This window comes from Trifolium pratense, linkage group LG1 (assembly GCF_020283565.1).
Source record: "Trifolium pratense cultivar HEN17-A07 linkage group LG1, ARS_RC_1.1, whole genome shotgun sequence".
Classification (NCBI taxonomy): domain Eukaryota; kingdom Viridiplantae; phylum Streptophyta; class Magnoliopsida; order Fabales; family Fabaceae; genus Trifolium; species Trifolium pratense.
The window spans coordinates 44166609-44186858 of record NC_060059.1 but is presented as its reverse complement, the minus strand read 5'-3'; the positions used below and the strand labels follow the sequence as shown (position 1 = coordinate 44186858).

General features: G+C 31.9%; 1 protein-coding gene across 1 annotated transcript; it reads right to left on the bottom strand.

The window, feature by feature from the left end:
* Positions 1 to 2662: 2662 nt before the first annotated feature.
* LOC123902363 (serine/threonine-protein kinase-like protein CCR1) lies at positions 2663 to 5598 on the bottom strand. The gene has a single exon (XM_045952066.1). The coding sequence runs from the start codon at positions 5358 to 5360 to the stop codon at positions 3039 to 3041; it is 2322 nt and encodes a 773-aa protein (XP_045808022.1). The 5' UTR covers positions 5361 to 5598; the 3' UTR covers positions 2663 to 3038.
* Between the last annotated feature and the right edge of the window lie 14652 nt (positions 5599 to 20250).

The following is a 20250-nucleotide window of genomic DNA, read 5'->3' as shown; positions in this document are numbered from 1 at the left end:
ACTGCTTTTACACAATTTTTATTTGTAAGGACACAATTCAAGCATCATGGCCAACATGAGAATTTCTTGAGTTAAGGTCTATTTCAATGATCACATATTATCGAGAGAACGAGATTACATTATGATGGTTATTGTATGACAGAAAGTTATGTTATAATATGCTTTGAATGCTTGTTTGAAAATATCAATTACATGAAAATAAGTAGTAGAGAAAGTTGTACTTGATGACATGTATGGTTGATTTCGGATTTTGCATGAGAGTTACAAGGATGAGTGATTCATACTTTAATAGGTTTATGATAAGGATTTTTTTCTTTTTGCATTTTTTGAGCATGCATATTTTTGTTTATTCATTGATTTTTTTTGTTTATTCATTGATTTTTTTTTAGCATGCATATTTTTGTTTATTCATTGATTTTTTTATTATATTAATGATTGTTGATTTTTTTAAGGAAAAATTAATTTTCATTGATTGATTCATTATTATTTTAGAAGGAATTTATATCGAATTTATTGACTCATTTAAATCTTAAAAGTCTATAAAGTACTTCAAAATCTCAAAAGTCCGTGTCATAAAGTCTAACAAATTCTTGTGTTAAGAATCTTGATTGAAAAAGTCATTCAAAAAAGTCTTCTAAAATCTCATAAAATCAATATAATCTCACAAAGTTTTTTAAAATCTTCAAGATTTTTTTTGCTAAAATTGTCTTGTGAAATCTTAATCCAATACACCCCCTAAAAATGAATCATTTCAAAAATGACAATGTTTATGTGATCATATAAGTATATATGGATAAGGAGAAAACTTATACACAGTACCCTAATTACTGTTGGTCTGTTCTCCTATAAAATGATGACACGTAGCATTTAATTATTTATTTGATTCACGCTGTGAGTACTCTGTTACTCCCTTTTGTTGGCGGAAGCATGGAAGTATTACACGTTAATGTCAAGTTCCGGTCACCGGAAACCAAGCACCTCAACCCCCCTTTCAAGACTGTTTTGAAGAACTTCGTATTCCAATTCAGCAATTCCCTAATCTCGAATCTGTCTCTCTCAGTGTCGACTCTTCTCTCTTTGGCTCTCCATCGATGATACACTTGTTAAAGACAAGTTTCATTATCTTCACCTCACCTCACAGATTTTAATTTCATTTAAGATTGGCTCCCTCTCTTTCAGTCCATCAAGTCACTCTCCATGTCTGATTTATGTAGATGTTCCCAAACGTTATTCTTTCATTGTCTAATAAACAAGGTTTTAAATCACCATTGCATTACATTTCTTGTCTCTTGATGTGCAGAGTGAAAGAGTATACCAAATCTCACAAAAATGCATTTTTTATTTTTTTTAAAATTTCACCAAGCAAAGTGAGAGAATTGTTGAACGATTGTACAGACAGAGCACACCAACTTGGAAGCAAAAGAAGATATTAGTGATCAAAATTGTGCATTAGCGCAAGTGCGGTGGTCAAACAAGGTCTTATAATTAATATTCATTGAATGGAAGGATTAACGGAGTTAAATGCGATTAAATGAGTTAGCCAAATAACTTTCGCGATTTAATGCTTGAAATTGTTATTAATAAGATTTCCACACATGCTTTTTTTTTTTTGGTACAAAGATTTCCACACATGCTTTTGAAGTATAAAAAGATGAAATGGATTAATTATTATTCCGAAGAAAATATCACATGCATTCACATGTTGAAAGTCTCACTAATTATACGCATACAATATTCATCATTATATTGTGGAAGATCCTCTCATGGAAAGAAAAGTCTTTGAAGTTTTCCTTCGAGATGAAACAAAGATTCTTGTTCATGGAGATAACCAATGTTTGATTTGCAAAATAGTAAGTACTAGACAAAATAGTCCAGAACAAGACATAATTTTATCGGAGAAAGATAGAGATAATATTTTTGATAGTTTGTACTCTAGACAAAAAGTTGTCTTGTGGTTCAATGAAAACAAAAAATATTGTTTTTGTCCAATACCGTACTACTTATTTTGTCCAGTCTCATGGTCAATTTCTAAATCAAATACTAGAATACAAAAAGAGTTGTTTTGTTTAGAAGATCAAATACACGCAATAGTAACAAGTGATGGTTTGGTAGTTATTATGGTGACAACCATAAGTCTAAGATTGTCACCAGTCAATAACACAACACTACTATAAAGAGCAACTTCGTACTAAAATACTCACCATTGCAGATCCAAAGAAGAGTTGACTATTTTGTAGACTATGCCATAGCAGGAGTTTTATAAGATCGAGTAAAGCTTCTAATTGACAATGTTATGTTAATTAATACTCTCCCTGATCTAAAATATAAACCAAAAAGTATAAGTATTTGATCTAAATTTAGACTAAATACATAGACAAAGCTGTTATATTTGAGACCAGAGGGAGTAACAAGTAACACAGAGCAGCTTTTGAGTAAAAATCATATTTTTGAGTGGTTAAAGTTATTGGTTGGTTCTATAGTACTTTATTTCTATAATTGGATCAATAAGTTCTATCATTAAATCAAGTGAGATATGATGAAATTTATTGATCCAAAAGGTAAGCTTGTGCATGTGTTACATGTGCACCATAGAATTAGCCTTATAAGTTTGACCTTTGTATAACACTGAACACAACAAATATGACAAGGTAAATGATAAAAGTTGTACTGCTAAAAGTGCAAGGAAACTATAATTCCCAATTGTAACAAGGTTGTAGATTTATTGAATCACCAATGCCTGACCAAAGAAATGCTTGACCAAGGAAACTATTACTTTTGTCACTGTTATACATGGAAACAACTGTATTTGTATATCCTTGAGATCATGGTCTTCAGGCTTATATGAGAGGAAAAAACTTTAGATCAACATGTACAAATAAACAATTTTGTATAGTGTAACAATGCAATAATGTCCTTCACTTCGTGAAGATTAAGAAATAATACAAAGGATAAGCAATCTACAACAAACTCAAAAAACAATTTACAACTGAAGAAAAACTTTACTCACAGGATCAAAATAAGTAGAGAATTGACCAGTGTTATAAGATCAATCCATCCTTCACAATTTGCTCCAACCAAGATGCTATATCCGACATAGATGGACGCTCACTCGGATTCTCTCTCACAGCAAGCTCTGCTATATCGCTGAGTTTAAGCAAAGGCTCGACATTTCTCGGAAGAGCGACATAGCGATCAATTATGGCAGCTGCCTTACCTTGTTTGATCAAAGGCACTGCCCATTCAACAACATTAGGTGGATCAAAATCTCTATCAAAAGCTTTCCTTCCACTTAGAATTTCCAACAACACAATCCCGAAGCTGTAAACATCACTTTCCATGTCGCCGTTAAGATCTTTATCACTCGAAGTAAGAAGTCCAAAGTCGGAAACTCTGGCCCCCCATTCTGAATCCAAAAGAATATTAGAACTCTTGAGATCCTTATGAACAATTGGAGGCAACAGTTCTTTGTGAAGGTACTCTACACCCTTTGCAGATTGCATAGCTATCTTAAGCCTTAAGCTCCAATTAAGAGGAGAAAGACCACCATGAATGTGATCAGATAGTGTCCCATGAGACATATACTCATAAACAAGTAACCTCTCACCCATCTCGGCACAATAACCCAGCAAGTTAACAATATTAACATGACGAATTTTGCACAAAATTTCCAACTCCATTTCGAAGTCACGATTGTTGGTGTGTATTATCGTAGCAGCGTTCGCTCTTTTCACGGCAACCACTCTCCCATCCGCCAAAGCAGCTTTGTAAACAAATCCATAACTTCCTCTCCCAAGCTCATTAAACTCCTTGAAACCATTGGTAGCGTCTTTCAACTCCGAAAGCCTGAAAACCTGAGGCAATCCAGGACAAGACGCAGCCGAAGAAGACGAATGAAGAAGACCGTTACCATTACCATTCACATCATCATCATCATCATCCTCTTGTTCATGTTTACCAATACATGACTTGGATTGTTTCTTTGTCCTACGTTGTCCCCTTGAACAAACCAAACATCGAAAAATACACCCACAAGTCAAAATCAACAACAAACACAAAACTGAAGATCCAATTATGACAACCCATCTACGAAGATGATGCCAATGCAAAAATCCATTCGAAGAATGAAGTTTACAAACACTCAAACAAGAACTGTTCTGACAAAGAGAACAAGCCGTGCAAACTCTATCAGAATTTTGAGTACAAGGACTAGACAAAAAGAATCCTTGTGAACAATTATAACCACAAGGTGAACAAATCCTCAAATCTTGTCTAACACATAAACTTGTTAAATCTGGTTCATTAAGAACACTAACATTGAAATCAAACTCATTAACTTCACAAGAACTTGACCTACAAAGACCAGGACTTGAAAGCTCCAAAGGAGGGTCAAAATCAGGCTTTGAAGCGTTGACCAACCAACAATCTAGAAGAAGATCATCTTCTCTTATACCACAAGTTGTATAATCAGAAGAAGCAATTGCCATAAAGCCATAACCTTTTGGAACCAAAGATGAATTCAAATTACCCCAACATTCAACCACGTGATTATCCTCTCGAACGCCGCAGAAATGGCGTGCCCCGCCCGAGAGTGAAACAAAACGAATCTCCGTTGACGGAGGTTCTATATCACCCCAACATCTCACATCGGCGGAGACATTCGAAACACCGCAAACTGCGGTTCTCCCCGAAACCAAAACAGCAAAACTATCAGAAACATTGGAAACTTTCAGATTTTCCGAATTGGGTCCCCAACAAACTAACCCTCCATCTCTAACCCCACCACAAGTAAACCCTTCTCCGGAAACAATCCGATTAATTTCAAGATTAGTAACCGATTGATCAGAAAACGAATCATTAAGCACCGCCATTAAAGTTCCATTCTTAGTTCTTTTCGTGATTTGCCAACAATCTACAGTTCCGGAATCACGATCGGAGTAGTAAGATCCTCTAACAGCACAAACATGATTCTTACCGGCGGCGATGTGGGAGTAAGCAGTGTTCCGGTACGACGGTGGAACCAAAACGGGATCTGCGTTTTGTTTAGAAGTAGCAGCCCAACAAAAAGCCTGCGAAGTGTTTGCTAAAATGCCACAGAGAAAACCTTCACCGCCAGAAAGTGCTGACATAGCAGGAATGTTTGAAACATAAGAGGAAGAAGAAAGAGGTTGCGGTGAAGTAATGTTTTTGCCCCAACAAATAACGTCTTGTTTACCACTTGCATCAATGGAACAAAACAATTCGTATTCTCCAAATGAAGCTGAGATTGGTCCCATGGTGCCAAAAGCGTTTGTACCATGAGAGAAAAAGAAGAGAAAGATGAATATGAGTGATGATTGAAATGGGTTAAATGGAATTTGCATGGTTGGTTTGGGGTATTTTGGAACAGAGTTGTGGTTGTAGTGTCATGGATGTTGAAGGGTGTGTGTGTGTTTTTGTGAGTTTTAAGAGTGTTTTGTTTGGTGAGTGATGTTGAAGAAGAAGAAGAAGAAGTAACAATAACAATAACAATAGTATTTGTGTTTTGTGTTTGTAAGTGATGATGATGTTGATGACGATGAAATAACGTGGGTTTCGTTTGCCACCTTTTTTTTACATTAATTTCCCACTTCGACCGTTAAATTTAACAACCTTAAATATACGGAACTACAGTTTAGTTGCAGATTGCACTTATTTACTTTAATTAACTAGAACTTTCACCCGTGCGGTCCATGGGTCTAATCAGCCGTAATATGTAACAATAAAAAATAAAATATAAAAATTCTAAGAGCATTTTTAATAAGAGTATTATAGGGAATTTTATGAACTAATTATTCTATATTTGTTTATGTGCTTATTTTATATTTTATATATTTTAAAAATAATTTTGGAACCCCATCATTTTGTTTACTTATTAAAAAAAATTGCTGATAACTAAAGGTTAAAATATTGATGATAATTAAAGGTTAAAAAACAAAAGGTGTTGTTAACATGTGCATATAGGGCACATGTTAAGGTATCTTAATATAGAAATTTAACATTTAATGATACAAAAATTTAATGCTTAAAAAGTTAAAATTTAATGCTTCAACATTTAATACTTTCTATTTTTGCTTCCTTAACATGTGCTTTTGGTGCACATGTTAACATTCTCCAAAAAAAAATTAAAGACACAATCAAGAACATAAACTTAAGTAAACATCCATAAATAAATAAAGAAAAATGTTAAACAGTGCCCCCGGGGCACTAGTTAAGCATGTTAAAATATAAATTATGTCTCGAAATGCGTGCATTCAATGCCTCGTAAATAAAAATTGTGATTAATTCCGCCGTTCAAATTTATTGAAAACAGGGTTAACATATTAGGATTCCTAAATTCTTTCATAATTGAAGCACATGTTTTAGCGGTTAAAATATTTTATTGTAAGTAAGGGATGCAGGTTCGATTCGTATCGTAAACAAATCTGTATTTTTTTAATATAAAGCTGCAATAAAAAGAAAGAGAAAATGAGAGGGGAAAAAATTTGGTTTAGGGTTAACTTATGTTAGCAAGCTTATAATATAAGAGATAAGAGATTATCGGTTTTTAATTGTTTAAATTGTGCAATTAAAATTGATGGTGCTTAATTGTCGTATGAAATCTTTCCTATGAAAGTTGATGGAGCTTAACACTCCGTGGACATAATTCAAATCACAATTGGTCTGTTAGTGCATATTGTATCAATTGATCATCGGTGAATATTAAATCTGCAATGTTAAAATCAAAATAAATAATGTGATTAGTGACATGACCATGGTTGTGTTTGGTTGTATTGCAAAAAAAAATTGATTTAGCAGAATTGAGTTTGATAATAACTTGCCAAATTACACGTGATAATAATTTTTCAAATCTCACATGATAATTATTCTCTAAATTTATGATCCAGTAAAAAAAAATCATTGATCAGAAAAGACATAAAAATATTTCGTGATAAATAATATAGTTAACAATAATTTTAATATGATATACTTTTAAAATTGATGGTGCTTATCAATTATTGCACATAATTTTAATCATAATTGGTATACTTGCCAAGTGGTTGGAAATATTGTCTTGCATTGAAGGGTTTGTAGGTTCGAATCCTAGTCAAGACAAAATTGTATTATTTTTTAATAAAAATTGCAAGATAAAATGAAGGAAAAATAGAGAAAACAAATTAGGGTTTAGGATTTGCTTGTGTATACAAGCTTATAATATAAAAGATTTTAGTTTTGAAAAATGCTAACATAGTTTTTTTTTTTTTTTTTTACAAAAAACATAGTTAAACAACTTATTATCCAACATTTAGTTTACATTTGAAACCAAATAGTCTCTTCCTAAATGTGAGTTCCTCTTCCTCATATCTTAAAGTCGATCAAATATCATGATTCACTCTAATACCACTTGTTGGAGAGTTATAAATACCACTGAGAATAATATTTTAGATATATGACCATATAGACCATCTTCCTTTTATATTCGATATTTTATGCTTTATTATTATTGTAGACTTTAATCATCTTGATTGCGTATTTGCAAGTGTACAAATCCGTCAATTGAGTAATAAAAGATTATCGATCCTCAGGGATTGCGCGATTGTAACAAAGAAATTGTGTCTATGAACAAACTAAAATTAACACACATATTGGGGGTTTGTTTGAGTAGTTTGGTATTGTACGAAAACGTGCGAATTCAATTGTAGAAAAGCGAGGTAGGATCATCGGAATCACTTAGTCTATAGTCATCACATGCAAGCAAACATATCAAATGGAATCACTCAAGTGTTACAACTAGATCAACAATATGGTGAATCTCAATCTCTTGATAAATTCACTCTATCCGTTGTCGATACTCCTCCGATCTCTCGGATGAAAGCTACCGACGACGAAGTATTTAAAAACGCGTTGATCGTTAGCTACACTCTATGTTTCAATCTCTCGACCGGAAACACTCAAGTGCTCAATGTATTCAGTTCAGATTTTCAATCAATATTCTCATACGTGATTAAAAACTAAGATCATTACAAAGTTGATCAGAAATTATAAAGCATTAAGAGTAGAATTGCATTGAATAATCACTTTACAAGAGTAATTCGAGAAGATAAGTAAGATTACATGATTAAACTACATTCTAAGATCCTCCTAAATCCTACCTCTATGAGGAAGTTAGTTCCTCATAGTGACTTGATTCACTCCAAGCTCCAACTCCATGGCAATTGCTTCCATCTTGCTGAATATCTTGAAGCTATCCACTTCGTTCCAGGATCAGACCTTCTTGATCGCTCAAAATCTCAGAAATATGTTTTGAACTGCAGAATTTTCGAACCCCTGTCCAGAAAAATCACTTTTCTATATATAGTAATTGCAACCACGCCGCGCGTGATCATAGCAGGTTTTTGGTCTCTCTGTGATAAGCATCACGTTGCGCGTGATGGACCACGCCCCCAGCGTGGTTAACTTGCAACATTTCCTGCATAATTTCCTACTTTCTTGTATTTCAAATAATCTTGCTTCTGAGTTGATTTCTCTTGATTTATTGCTTAAAAACCTCTAAAATAAGTCTAATGTTCCTCAAATAAGCATAGATTATGAGAGTGTGACGATATGTCATCACATCTCAATAAATACATATATTTTATCGGTAGGCAAAAGATGGGAATTGAGATTCGCTGTTGTTGAAAACATCACAGTTTTAGATTTAACCCGTTAATTACATATAAGACGGTTTAAATTAATTCTTTTTTAAAATTACTCCAAATGAACTCAGCCGCACGATTTAGATCGGACGATGCTGTAACCGCATAAAATGGGGCTATGAACCAACCAGGTTAGGAAATAAAATTAGTGGCGTGGGTGTGAAATGTGAATGTCCACTAGCTAGAGAATGAACAAAGGGACCCTCATCTATTAGTTGCACTTGATTAATTCGTGATCCAACGGAGAGTGTGGGCTATTTAAACTTTCAAAAAGGACAAAGGGATCTCATCTAGTGTGCTAACTTTTTACGTAATTATGCACTAGTATGTACTTCAATGCGTTTAGTGCAATCAACATAACAGAACTTATTTATTTTATTTTTAAGGAAACAGAACTTATTTATGTCAAGTTGAGTTAATCTATAGTCAACTAACAGTATATGTTTACTTTTATTTTTTATTAGGTTCTCCTCTCTCTGGACCTATATGTAAGAAAAATTTGACTTTTTAAATTCATTGTTGAATTGATGATGTATCTAGACAATACATTCATTCTACAATAAATTTATAAAGTAAAATGTTTCTAATATATAGGACGAGAGAGTATTAGAATTTAAGAGACATATACTCAACCGCAAAAGCTAGCTTGAGACTTGAAGTTTGCACTACACTTATAAATGTTATCTATGTCATATCTATAGACAATGTGCGACTTCTAACACACACCGTCACGTCCAGAACTGAACAAGCTGGAACGAGGTCTCCACAACAAACAACAAATGGATCTAGCATAATCTCTGATATCATATTAGAATTTAAAACGCATATACTCAACCACAAAAGCTAGTTTGAAAGTTGAGTTTATACTACAATTATAAAGGCTGTCTATGTCATATATCTCTAGACTCTAGCCAATATGAGAGTCTTCCACTTGAATCAAATTATATTTAATCAGATATTAATTGTAGGTATATTTTTCGAATCGCAAGAGTTTAACTATAATTTTTTTTTTTAAGTAGTTCACCGACTAAAATATAATCTCTTTTATTTTGGTCTTTTTTATTCTTTATATAATTTTTCAATTACAAACTCATCAACACAGCATCGACATAATTCATTCTTATAACTCGTCAATTTTAATTAGATAAAATGGGCCAATACCTCATCCTCATACACATTTACACACTTAAACACCCACGTAATAAAATAAAATAATAATAAAAATTGGGATGTTACACTCATCAGAAGAAAAAAATTTAATTCAACGATGAATTTTATAAAATTTGTATTTGTTAAAGCGTTATTGAGCGGTGTAACATTACTCAAATGTTACACTGCTGTAATTTTATTCACCCTCTATTCGTTAATGTTATTGAGATCCGTCAAGATTAACTGTTTATGCATTTTTAACCTCAAACGATTCTTCATTCTAAAGAAAAGTCATTAACCATTTGAATTCAATCACTTAGTTAACTGTAGTGATTTTTTATAACCCTCCGGTTTTCATGAGAACGGGGTCTCGTCATCCAAAGTTCGACCACAAAGAAAGTAAATTCTTACAAAAAATTATTCTCACCAGAAATCGAGTTTAAATATTTTCAAATAATTCATTTTATGGGAAGCTCGTTAACCACTTGAGTTTAATGTTTTGATTAACGGTGGTGATTGACTACAACATTTAAAGGTTGTTTTTACTATTTTAATTTCCATCGATCTTGCGTGTAAAGTTGAACCATGGGTATTTTCAGAGGCGACCTGCACACATGTGCGACATGTGCGACAGCATTGGGCCTCAAAATTTTGAGGGTCTCAACTCAAAATTTTGAGGTCTTATAATATTAGTTATATATTATTTATACCTACAAAATATCAGAGGTATATTAATTGATTAATTTTTAGGCCCTAAATTAATAGTTATATATTGTTAATGTTCATAAAATATCATGAGTATCAATAGATTAGTTATCTATACTCGTAAATATAGTTCTAGTCCATTTTAATATTTGCATAAAATTTAATCTTAGATTATGATGTACCATTTAATTTAATATTGGTAATTTATATGTTTACAAGAATAAGAGTGATTTTTTTTTTGTATTATATACAATTTAAATCGACAATTTTTTTTAAAAGAAAAAATTATTAAAGGGCCAATTTTATATTTTGCACAGAGCCCCCTAAAATTCGAAAATACCATCGGGTATTTTGTAAGTTTGTTTCATTTGGTTGTAGTAGCCAAAAGGTGAGAAAGACCTAGCTTGCATATTCGATATTCCCCAGCACTCGCCCAATTTGGCTTCTTTCATCTTTTACTTTCTTGTTGCTCATGTGGATTTGTAAAGTACTTTGTCCTATTCAAAATTGTACAGAAATTATAGTTTGTTTTAGTGTTAATCAGTAAAATGGTCTCTTAAAAAAAAAATTGGTTTCATATTGGTCCTTTAAAGAAAAAAAGGTCTCAATATATCCCTTAAAAAAAAATGTCCGAATAAGTCCCTTAAAGACATATCTGTTAATCAGTTTGGTCCTATTCGGACATTTTTTAGGACCAAACTGATTAACGAATAAGTCTTTAAGGAATCTATTCTAACATTTTTTTTCTTTAAGGGACTCATTAAGACATTTTTTTCTTTAAGAGACCAATCTAAAACAAAAAATGTGTTTAAGAGACCATTTTACTAATTAAACCTTAGGTGAAATTTATTAAACTGAAACGCATCAAGCACGTGCATAATACTATTTTATACGGTACTTTTTTTTGGACCAAAATACTATTTTATACTTTTAAAAAATACAAATATACCATCAAATTATCTATTATTAATAAGGACAAAACTTATATGCATTTCTTTAGCTGCAGTTTTTCCTGTTCCTCTCACAAAAAGGTAGTTATTTATATTTTTTAATTAAAAAAAGAAAAAAAAATTGTTTTTAAATAAAAATAACTTCCCCATATATCTAGCACAGTAAGAACTGTGTATATAGAATTGTACATAAGTTTGGTCCTATTAATAAAGTGTTTCTTATAAAAAAATATCGGAGAAAATATATATTCATCTTAATATTATAAACAATTTAGTACGGATGTTATAAACATCTTCTAGCACTATAAATAAAAAATAATTGAATTCAAGTTTTTAAGATATGATATCAATAATATTAAACATACACAACCCACTATACATTTCTTTTATACGGTAAGTTGGTTACTTTTTTTTTAGTAAGTTGGTTACTAAACATTACTAACAAAATACATGTTTGGTGTCCTAAAATTTTGATCATTTTATGAATTAAGAAATAATAAAAAGAATATGTGTAAAGTCATTTTGAGTTTTACTTTATTAAAGAGGAAAAAATTCATTTAATGAATGTTTTAATTTTACTTTTGTAAGGATATAAATGTTAAAATATCATTAAGCGTACTTTAATTTCTTAAGAAACAATAATTTTAAGACAAAATAAAAAAGTTAAAAAATTAAAGATTTGAAACGGATGAAATAATTATTAGATAATTTGAAGCGAGTTTGTTTAAGGAAAATAAGAAGAAATTTTTTTATACTATATATATAAAAAGCAGAAAAATTAATTAAGAATTTCTTGGTGGAATGACCTAGAATTTCAAAACAGCTGATTGGATCACGTGAATACTCAATCAGAGCTGTCTGGTCTCTCCAAATTTGATTGCCTGCCAAATAATTAAAAAACAAAAAAAGTTAAGAATAAATTATTAATACAACAAAGAGGTCAAATAGACATGTTTGAACTTGAAACTTGGATGGTCCTTTGGTTGTGTAGGGTACAGCCACTATTTCTACTAATTGGGGTTTGCTATGGCCTTGTTTTACTCCGGTTGCATGTGCACCACCATCCACTATGCTTGTTTTCATATTGGTCAAACCCAAATAAGAAGGGTCCTAGTTCATTAAAAAAAATTAAGATATATATGTAGATTTTTTTTAATATTTATGTATTTAACATTTTAAATATTAAATATTTTATATTATTAAATACAAATAGAGATATTTATATACATCAACATATGCCCTTAAGACCCCTATCTTCTAGTGTACCAGAACAATGAGTCCAATTGGTTCCCATGGTACAAATTTTTGTGGACCCTGCGTAAGATCTTCAGCAGAAACCAGCTAGACCATAAACAATGTATAATAACATGTACGATTGAAAATGATGCTAGTGAGTAGTGACCAGTTTATTAATAAAAACAAAGTTTGAATGATATAATATAGGTCAATTGCATCTTAATCTTGAGGATTTTTTTAAAAAAATTTAACTCTATATATAATAAATTGGTCTTTTGATTTTTTAAATATCAAATTGGTGTTTATAATTTTCTTAAGTACTAAATTGATCTTTTAACTTTGTAATAAATTATACGGTTACCCTTTTAATGACCCTTTCTGTTATTAAAATATTTATTTTGCCGTTACCCTTCAACAACTTCTATTTCTACTGACAGTATTTGCTCATTTGGATCACTAAGTATCGCACCACCATAATACCCCTTTAAAAATCATCAATTTCAATGAATGATTTGCATTTTAGGATACTTTGTTCACAACTTTTAAGACACATATAAATTCTTTCATCTAACGGTTATATAATCATTTTTGTAATATCATGTTACTCAGTAAACAACCACTAAAACATTTTTATAAGGAATCAACGACGGTGTAACTTAGCTATTACAAAATTAAAAGTTTAATTTGAAAGTTGAAAAATTAAAATGACCAATCTATTACAAACATTAAACATAACACTCAGCTTGAATGCATTTGGCTTAGTATGATTAAGATTGATTTAGCTCAAAAACAATAATGACTTGATATAACTTTTTTTCTAAATCAACTACACACTATTGTGAAGATTAATTTAACTAAACTTTATTTATTATATTATTTTTTACTTTAAATAAACTTTAAGGACCAAATGTCCGATTAAAATACTATAAGGACCAATCCAGCTATTACAAACCTTAAACTTAAGGTTGGCCTAGTATGATTAAGATTGATTGAGCTCAAAAACAATAATTACCTAATATAATTTTTTTTCTAAATCAACTATGCACAACTGTGAAAATTAATCTAAAAAAGTAATTAAACTTTATTTTATTTTATTTTTTGACTTCAAATAAACTTTATTTAAAAATTTATCCCTTCTAATATTTTTTATTTTACAATATCTATCATTCATGTCACGCTAAATTTAACGATAAAAATTGGTTTTATTTCTAGTCGTTTATATATGATATGGGGGTTTATTTAAAAAGATTTTGTATAAGTGGATATTTGGCTTAGATTTTGGACTGTATAAGTGGATGATTTTGTGTAGCAAAATTTTGACAGACTGATAATATATGTTAGGTACTGTGTCTCTGCTTGTAATATTTATTTTCCTGATAGGTATATATAATATTAAAAGAAATTATCAAGTAGTTTAGCAACTAAAATTCCATTTTAAAGAGTGTTCAGAGTTTGAATTTTGGCTCATACATATATAATATATCTCAACCAATTGAGCTAGTTAAATTCATGGGGACTAATATTAAATTTATTTATCAATAATTTATGTTACTTAGTTTATATTTTATGGATATATCTATTAGGTATAATTAGGGTCGTGAACAGGCCAGGTCAGGCCAGGCCTTGATAGGCCTGAGGCTGACTTACGATTTTTCTTCAGGCCTGAGCCTGGTCTGCGGCCTATCAATTTTTTTTTTTTTTTGCTTGGCCTGAGCCTTTTAAAAACCTGACCTGACCTTGTAGCCTATTTAAAAGCATGTGTTACATTAAAACTTCTCTATATAGTCTTTTTAAATAGGCTAAACAGGCCTTAAAAAGTTCACATTTAAATTTTTATAATTTCTACAACATTAAGAAAAAACTAATAATATGATTAGCACAATAATTAAAAACTACTAAAATAACAAATACGATTACGACAAAGTCGCCATAATACAAATTGTTTGCTAAGTGTAGTCAGCAACAAGCCAACAACCAAAATATAGGATGAGTTGCTACTTGCTCGAGAGAATGAGAGATGGAATGGAGGTAGGGTTTCTACTTTTAATTTATATGCGTGAAATATAAAAACAAATATATTTTCTCTGTTTTGTTAAAAAAATTATTTTCTCTGATATTTTGTATTTATATAAATAATATTTTTTTATAAGATATAAATAATAATAATTATAAACAGACTGGCCTATCAGGCTTCGTAGGCCTTTTTAGAAGTCTAAGCTTGACCTATTTATGTAAACATGCCGTTTTCAAAGCCTAAACCTGACATTTTTAATAATCAGACCAGACCAGGCCGAAAGTCCCTGTAGGCCGCCTGGCCTATTCCCAACCTAGTATAATTGACTAGCTACATCAAAATCTTATCTTACACTTTAATAAAAGACAATATCAAGTATCAAATCTTATTAGCAAATCTTATATTCTTTAATTTGTTGATCTCTAACATTTTAATAACAAGCATATACTAGATTGACCGATTCTATATACATTATTAACTATTAACTATTTATTATTTATTATATTATCTATTTTAAAGATTAAATTAGAGAGAAAATAATCTTTTAGTGACTTATAATTTGATGGTTATTTTTGTTAGAATATTTTCCAATATTATGTGGGCTGCAATCAATTGTGAGTTTTGGTTTTAATAAAAACGGATTGATGTTGTTGTGATCAATTTGATGATGCTTAAGCCCGATAATTGTGATCAGTAATAATGGGCTTGAACACTAATTCTGATTTGTGTAGAAACAAAGTGTAGGCCCAACTCTAGAGTCCATGATAGGTGGTACTAGGGTTGTGATCTTATATAAGATTGGCTAGGTCCCCTTTGCCGTCACGCAAAAACACAGTAAGCTCATTTGTGATTTTACCCATCAAAGACCTCAAAGACCGGAGCAAGTGATAGGCAAAGGAAGACCTTGTCTAACATATCGGTGGTTCCGATATCGGTCTTCCGGTAAACATGATTGCATTATCAAGTAAGTGTGTTCTAATTTCATATAATATATCGATCTCTAAATTATTAATTATTACAATTTTTTGGCCGTTCTGAAGCACAGCTAGATCCACATTATTGTTATACTAAGATTTTTTTTTTTTTTTGTCTTGAAGTAATCCACCGAAATACTCATGAATTGTTTTATTTAAACAATAGATGTCATCTTTTTTGTCAAGAACAATAGATGTCTTTACTCATACTCTTTTGTTGATATATTCGATCTAAAAAATATCAATGGCCTTGCCAACAAGTGTCCTCGGTGTACTCTTTAAATTATTTTTGTTCAAAAATTAAGGAAATTATTTATTTGACTCATGAGACATTAATTTCATGGTATATTTTTTGCCTTCTAAATGTCTCTGTAATTTATTTATAAAGAAACTCATATCAATTGTTAAACGAAAACAACTCTTAAAAAATTTTCCTCAATATTAATTTGAAATATGCAATGGTTCACTCTTATTCGCAAAAGATTGTAAGAATAAACTAAGAGGAACACTGCTCAGCTTCGCGTTCAACCTATCCGAATAGCAATATTCTCATTTAAAATTGATATTTTTGTGGTGTATTGCATTAAAGATAAGTTCTTATTAGGGAATGACACAGGTAGTAGATGAGACATATTTCATTTTGTTGTTTGTCTCTAGCTTAAATATATATAGCAATGGTGGAAAACAAAATATCATCATGCATTCATGCATGTACTGCCACCGTCCCACCGACCTACATGCATCTAATTAATATCGCATATACATGTATATTCATGTCTCTATGAGCCCTCCTATAGGTCGTCAACCACTCTAATGAATATAAAAAATCATGGGATATACTTTATAATATAATTCAAGCCGGAAATAAAAGGATGGAGTTGGCGTTGGTGAGGAGAAATAGGGCCCTTTTGTGATTTCTTAAGTCATGGGATTTGATGTAGTGTTGTTAGAAAGCACATGCATTGTCTCAAGAGTATGAAGAGACTACAAAATTGTTCCTCTCTAAATATTTGTCTTCTTATTGAAGGAAATACTACAAAATTGTGACAGAAATGTAAGAAGCTGTTGGGGACATGTAGGCAGTGGCCGGTCTTGATTATTTGGAGGTACGGTTTAAATATTAAAGATAGATCTTAATAGAAAAATGTTAAGAAATTAAAAATAATCATTCTTTATTTAAATTATAAGTAACATAAGAGACATCCCCCACTTGGGTTGGTGCTTTGGTATTGGCTTGGGACCTGAGAGTGTGCTCCTCTTGAAGTCTGAGGTTCGATTCTCTCTAACGCCAATTTGGGTGGGCTAATTTAGCTTCTTCAAAAAAAAAAACATAAGAGACATCCTCTTTTAAGGATTAATGTTTGGATTTGTTCGGTTCAAGAGAGGAGAGAAAATATATGGAGATGAATTCGAAGGAATTCAAGGGTTGGGGGGGATTGGGGAGGAATTTTAATTAAAAATATATATGTTTTGTTCAAAAAATGGAAGGAGGGGTGAGAAATTTTAATTATATATGTTTGGTTTACAATGGAAGGGGAGAAATTTTAAAACCAATTCTTATATGTACCCTAGGAGAAATTTTGCTCTTTTCCCCTCTACTAAAAATTGAACCAATCATAAAAATCAAAATATATTTTCCTTCCCTCCCCTTCCTTTCCCTCCAAAACCCCCAAATAACATAGAACTCGGAAAGCTATACATTTCGAAACTTAAAGGAAATTATTAGCTTGTTCGCCAAAGGTTAATAACAGTTTGTTTAGAAATCAGAAAATAAATACTAGTTTAATGCATAATGGAATCTACATAACACAACTCATAATAACAGTTTGTTTAGAAATCAGAAAATAAATACTAGCTTAATACAGCTCTTAGCTTCCACCTTTTGGTTAAAAAAAAAATTACTAGCTTAATGCATAATGAAGTGTCCTAATCACATCATGGATATCATGATATTGAAGTAGCAAAGTTTTTCACAAGAAAGGGGGGTTTGAATTGTGAACCTTTAAAAATTATCCTTTTAAAAATTAGATATCAAAACATACGTTAGAATGATCTCAGAATAAATAGTATAAGTTAGGAGAATGATCTTAAAACGATCTCTGAGCTGCAAACAAAACAATAAGTGATTTGTGTGTGTTTGTGTTTGCATAAAATTAATATGAGTTTAAGGGAGAGAAGAGACACAATAATTTTATCCTGGTTCACCCCTTAATAGTATGGGCTACTCCAGTCCCCACGCTCCTGTGAGATTGTCCACTAAGAGATTCTACCGATCTCAAGATACACTTCTTCTTTGATCTAATCCAAGATCACAATCTTCCAAGCTTCACTTGCTTGATCTACCTAAGTCTTCCTAGACTTTATGAGGTGTCACTCAATCAATAGTTACGTATTGAATTGAGCCAATCTTTACAATTTTGATAATGGTTTGGATCTAAAGCTTTCTCACTCAAACTAAGTTGAAAAGCTAGTTACAATAAAATCTCTCTTTGTTCACTCAAAATGGATACTGATCCTAGTATGATAATTACAAAATATGGAGTGAAAGAGATCTTTAAAGAAGAGCTTAAAAACTTGTGTCACAAAGACAAGTAGATTGATTGTTGTAAATTGAACTCTTGCTCTTCAATGTTGCCAAAGCCTTCCTTTTATAGTTGAACCTTGAGTCTTCAGTTCCTTGGTCCCAAAGGAAGTTCTCCAACGGCTAGTTGATTCAAAATAGACAGCTCATGCTGAATTGTTGAGTGGATAAGCTCAAACTGATCTTTCTCAAAACGTTCTCCCTGCTGTTCTTCATATTTTCACTTAAAAGGGCCAAAATGACAGCTTGCAATGGGCTGTAGATAGTTGTTCATTGCTTCCTCACCAAGTATATCCGTTATAGACCATTTAGGCACGTTTTGGCCAGCTGTAGATGAGCTTGCAACTTCAAAAGCAAAGGACAGTCATTCTCAGCATCATTCTGAGATCGTTCTCCAATCTGGGCGAATTTTGCACTTAATCTTCAAATGGAGAATGATGCAGAACTATGGCCAGCTGTAGTGTGAAGGGAATGCAGCTGTGATGTCCTTGCATAACTATTCACTTGTCCTTTCCATGTACTTCCTTTTCTTGATTAAAAGTTAATCTCTTGGAGAATGTTCATTAAATAATGACATTGAAGGTACATGACAACTATGAGTTGAATATGTGTTGTCTCATCCTTATTGGTCTATGTAATTCTTGTCCAAACACTCTTGATACACCTGATTAGATGATGCCTTGAGAAATTATCATGTTGTACATGCTTGATCATTAACTTTGTCCAAAGAGGAAAGTCACTTTCTTTCCAACTTATTCCTTGCCTTAATTGTTCATGAACTGTTGTGATCTTGTGAGTTAAAACCAAGATAAAGTGCTTCTTTGTCTTGTATATGGTTGACTTAATGAAATAAGTGCTTTTGCATTTATTCTTGTTCATGAGGAGAATGTTGCAATTAAACCAGAGATCATTCTCAGACTGATCCTGAAGCTTCTCTCTTTGCCAAAACATAATGAATATCATTGAGATTAGAAGCTTAATTGTTCCTGACTAATTAAAACACTCAAGAGTACTTGTTAGATAACAATGAGATCAGAATTACATTTAAAATATAATTAAGATGTTTGTTATCTTTAAAACATCAGATTGGGATTTTGCATTTTGCCTCAACAGATATGCGCAACATGTTGTATGTGCATACCACCGACGAAGATTTGCATCAACTCCATGATATTCATGCTGTGATTAGGACACTTCCTTTTGAGTAGTTTGAATCTTTCGTATGCCTCACATAAAGTTTCTGTATCATGCTGTTTGAAATTCATAATGTCGGCTTTTCTTTTTTGGAACTGGTTGTGAGTAACGAATCGTTCCAAGAATTTGTCCTCCAGCTCCTTCCACATCTTGATGGTTCCACAAGGCAAGCATTGTAGTCATTCTTTCGCCATACCTGTTAATGAAAAAGCAAATAGTGACAACTTCTTCTAATCGTCCGTGATGTGTGACAACTCCGTTATTACACACTAAAAGTGACATAGTTCAAGGGAGTTTAGAGAACCTTTTGATGAGTTTTTAAGCTTAGAATAAGTGAAATTCATGGTTTTGAAGAGTTGGTTGTGTTGGAAGAAACAATGAAAAGTTGTCAAAAGTGTTGCTGAAGACCTAAAAAGCTGTCAAAAGTGTTGCTGAAGGCAACAAAAACTGTCAAAAACTGTTGCTGAAAGTGTTGCGCCTAGCGCAATGCAGACCTTGTTGACCCTTTTTTGTACTATTTAAAGATGAAAAGACCCATTGGAAATGGGTTACGAATTTTGGGGCAAGGATTGAAGAGAAACAACACCATTGAAGCTTGGATCAACCTTTTCTTGGATCTTGGATGCAAGATTGAGCAAAGAGCACTCCAATTCTTCTCCATGGAATCAACTTCCACCATGATTTCACCTCCATTGTTACTTGTAAGCATGAGTAACTAATTATTTAGAATTGATTCTTTTGGAAGAAACTTTTTCCT